Raw genomic sequence first — 3,372 nt, 5'->3', positions numbered from 1 at the left:
CCGGAGAAGGACGACAGCGCTTTGGGGAGAGTCCACACATATTTGCCTGCAGTGGGCCGAGGCGGCCAGTGTTTTGAACGCGGAGCTAGTCGCTCGCTATGCCATCTCTTGGAAAATTATTCAGTGAAGGCATGTCGTCGTTGCGGCTCATGCTTTGAACTTATTCGATTGGCTTCCCTCGGGCCCCAAAGGTTTATTTGATTTTTTTTTTTTTACATGCGGCGCGACTAAATTGGATAACAAAGGGGCGGAAGCGCAACAAGTGGAGTGTGTGTCGAGGAGAGGCCGACATTTGTCAGCGTCGCTAGCCATGGAAGAGCAAAAGGAGCCCACCAGCGGCAGGGACTCGACCGAGGACGAGAGCGTGTCGCTGTCACCGAACCTGCCATCCCCTCCCATTATCCTCCCGCACCAGGCCGCCCAGCAGGCTCACAGAAACACCAACTTTTTTATCGACAACATCCTGCGGCCAGACTTCGGCTGCAAAAAGGAGCCGGGCTACCGCGAGCGCAACCAGACGGCGGGCAGAGAAAACATCAACCCGCTAGCGGCGAGGCCGCACGCCGGCAGCCTCTGCTTGGACTCGAACTGCAGCAGCGACAGCGCCTCGTCGTCGCCGTCTTCGTCGTCGTCTTCGTCGCCCTCATCCAAGCAGAGCTCGGCCAAACAAGTAGAAGCGGCGAGCAACGGCAGCGGCAGACTTGCTGACAGCCCCTCGGCCATCGTGGTGATGAACGGCGGCAATGGAGCGTCTGTGCCCACAGCCAAGGACCAGCAGCCCATGCTGTGGCCAGCCTGGGTGTACTGTACGCGCTACTCGGACCGGCCCTCATCTGGTAAGGCGCTGAAAGCCCCCCAGCGGCAACACATTATTGACCAATTGTTCGTCACGAGATTTTTATTTGACCGCACGGCACTATGCTGTCATTGCGTTGGGAAAACAGTAATTTCTGTGCCCGCAATGTTACATTACTGACCCAAACTTGCTGCAAATCTGTGACCTTAACTCGGCCCATCACAACACACCAAGCATGTTTCATTCAAGTAGGAATTGCATATTAAAGGACGCGTACACTCAAACTCTGCCTTTAAATCGTATTTGTCAACACCATAATGCAGCTCTCGTGTCGCAATTTTCTTGCGTTGATTTACTCATTTTTAAAAAAATGGAACTAGTGCGCGGTTTAAATTATGATTCGTATCATTGACTATTGTGCACAATAATACACTCATTTTATATAATTATAATACAATTATTTTAAAAGAATATAAAGCCATTGACAATTATTGTTCTTGTATCCGAGCAGCACCATCTCAAAAATTAAATCAACAACAGAATTTTTATACGAGTTATTTAGTTTTGTGTGAAGCTGTGTTGACTATTTTTTACGAAATATACCAAACTTACAAAATAAAAAAAAAACGTTTATTTACATCGCGCGGTTATACAGGAGGTCTGCTGTTTTTCCGAATGAAATACCCCAACCAAAAAAAAAAGCCATTTAAAAAATATATCCTACTGTAATTTACATTCCAATCGCAGTGTTTACGTCAATTTCGAGAGTATACGCGCGTTTTCGGTGAAGGCTTTCTGTCCCCCCCCCCCCCCCACACCCCTTTTGTCCATTTGTGGTTTGACGATATTATCAATGGGTGACAGGTCATTTTTGTTAATATTTGTATTTTTCCCCGATTTGTTCAGATTTATTCAACAAGAAAAAAACTGAAATGTGACCGTCGTGAATTGTTAGCGCAGGCAGGCAAAGCGCAGTCGGATTCTTAATTGCAGTGCGGAAGCAGCATTGCTCCTTAACAATCCAAGTCCTTCGGATGGCAATCGGTCGTTTTATTTTGCACTCGACTTGAACAACCACCACGGGAGCGCTTTCATGCCAAGGGGCCTTTCCGAGTGGACGTGAAGAGGAGCTGCGTTCTGACACACGGGAATGCTCGCGCCCTCTCCGCCGGCTCCCCGTCCGCTTTGGCGGCTCTCCTTCACACACGGCTCTCTCGGATGACACGTGGATATTTGTGGATATTTACGTGTGCGTGCCATTGTTGTTTCCACACCAGGGCCGAGGACACGCAAACTGAAGAAGAAGAAGAGCAGCAAGGAGGACAAGCGGCCCAGGACGGCTTTCACGGCCGAGCAGCTGCAGAGACTGAAAGCCGAATTCCAGGCCAACCGCTACATCACGGAGCAACGAAGACAGTCGCTGGCCCAGGAACTCAACCTGAACGAGTCCCAGATCAAAATCTGGTTCCAAAACAAGCGGGCCAAGATCAAAAAGGCCACGGGCTACAAGAACGGCCTGGCGCTGCAGCTCATGGCCCAAGGACTGTACAACCACTCGACCACCACCGTGCAGGACGAGAAGGAGGACAGCGAGTAGACCCGCACGCTCGCATTAATACTATGGACGTCGTTGCGATTAAAAGTTTATATAGCCGCTGCAGTTATCATGTGGTATACGAGTATATTTAATTAATCCCCCTCGACCCCCGCGCTCCCTATCTCTCACCCCGTGGTTGTTTTGAAGATGCATTTTGTGCCCCTTCATGTCTCCTTCACACATCGCAGACTCAGAAAAGCCAAAGATTTTCATATGTTCACATGTATGGATTCAAAATGTAAAATTAAAAAGAAAAGAGACACAGAGAGAGACGCGAGCTCGCTGAACTTATTTCCCGATTTCTTTTTAGTTCACCCGCCTCACGGCGTTGATGTGGTGTGGCCCCATGTTTGCGGAGAAAGCCAAAATACTGCTGACGACTGTTATTCATTGTGCACGCCGCATTCATTTTCAATAGCGCGGCAAAATTACAAGGCAGACCAATATGACGGGACCTACTAGAAGAAGCGCGAGGTTGCCAGCATCCTCGTCAAGATGAAGCCCACTTAAACACACGCGCGTGCGCGCGCGCCCACACGCGCACGCGCACACACACACACACACACACGCACACACACACACACACACACACACACACACACACACTTTCGCCTTATAAGACCGTGAACAACACGTATAGAATGGTTTACGCTATAGATCTGACTTTTAAATTATTAAATTCTTGACGTGACGTTTCACTCATTTCTCTAAATAGGTCACACACGGATCTCAACTACTGCACGTGTGTGAAAAAAAACTATAACCATGAGACCTCAGGTACCAGTTTGATACAGTTAGAACTTAATTGGCAAAATATAGCATTTTTTTTGAAGAACATTCCGTCCACCGTCACCTGCACTCAATTCATATTGTCTTTTTAAAGCAAGCAATGACATTACGCCAGTCCGTGGCGCGTGTGTACACACACACACACACACACACACACACACACACACACACACACATATATATATATATA

General features: G+C 48.3%; 1 protein-coding gene across 2 annotated transcripts; it reads left to right on the top strand.

The window, feature by feature from the left end:
* LOC109518163 (homeobox protein engrailed-1-B) lies at positions 1 to 2,663 on the top strand. 2 transcript variants are annotated; one of them, XM_019873842.1, is made up of 2 exons: positions 1 to 836; positions 2,074 to 2,663. In XM_019873842.1, the coding sequence occupies exons 1-2, from the start codon at positions 311 to 313 to the stop codon at positions 2,391 to 2,393; spliced, it is 846 nt and encodes a 281-aa protein (XP_019729401.1). In that variant the 5' UTR covers positions 1 to 310; the 3' UTR covers positions 2,394 to 2,663. The 2 variants fall into 2 exon arrangements, with proteins under 2 accessions (XP_019729401.1, XP_019729400.1); XM_019873841.1 differs by having other exon boundaries at positions 2,062 to 2,663.
* Positions 2,664 to 3,372: the final 709 nt, after the last annotated feature.

Source organism: Hippocampus comes, unplaced genomic scaffold (genome assembly GCF_001891065.2).
Source record: "Hippocampus comes isolate QL1 unplaced genomic scaffold, H_comes_QL1_v1.1 scaffold445, whole genome shotgun sequence".
Classification (NCBI taxonomy): Eukaryota; Metazoa; Chordata; class Actinopteri; order Syngnathiformes; family Syngnathidae; genus Hippocampus; species Hippocampus comes.
Note: the sequence above shows the minus strand (reverse complement) of the source record. Positions and strands in the feature narration are given on the sequence as shown.

Excerpts from the sequence above, each read along its gene's own strand:
- LOC109518163 (XM_019873841.1), top strand. The coding sequence starts at position 311 with ATGGAAGAGCAAAAGGAGCCCACCAGCGGCAGGGACTCGACCGAGGAC. Across the intron at positions 837-2,061 it reads CTCGGACCGGCCCTCATCTG|TTTCCACACCAGGGCCGAGG; the intron begins GTAAGGCGCTGA and ends GTGCCATTGTTG.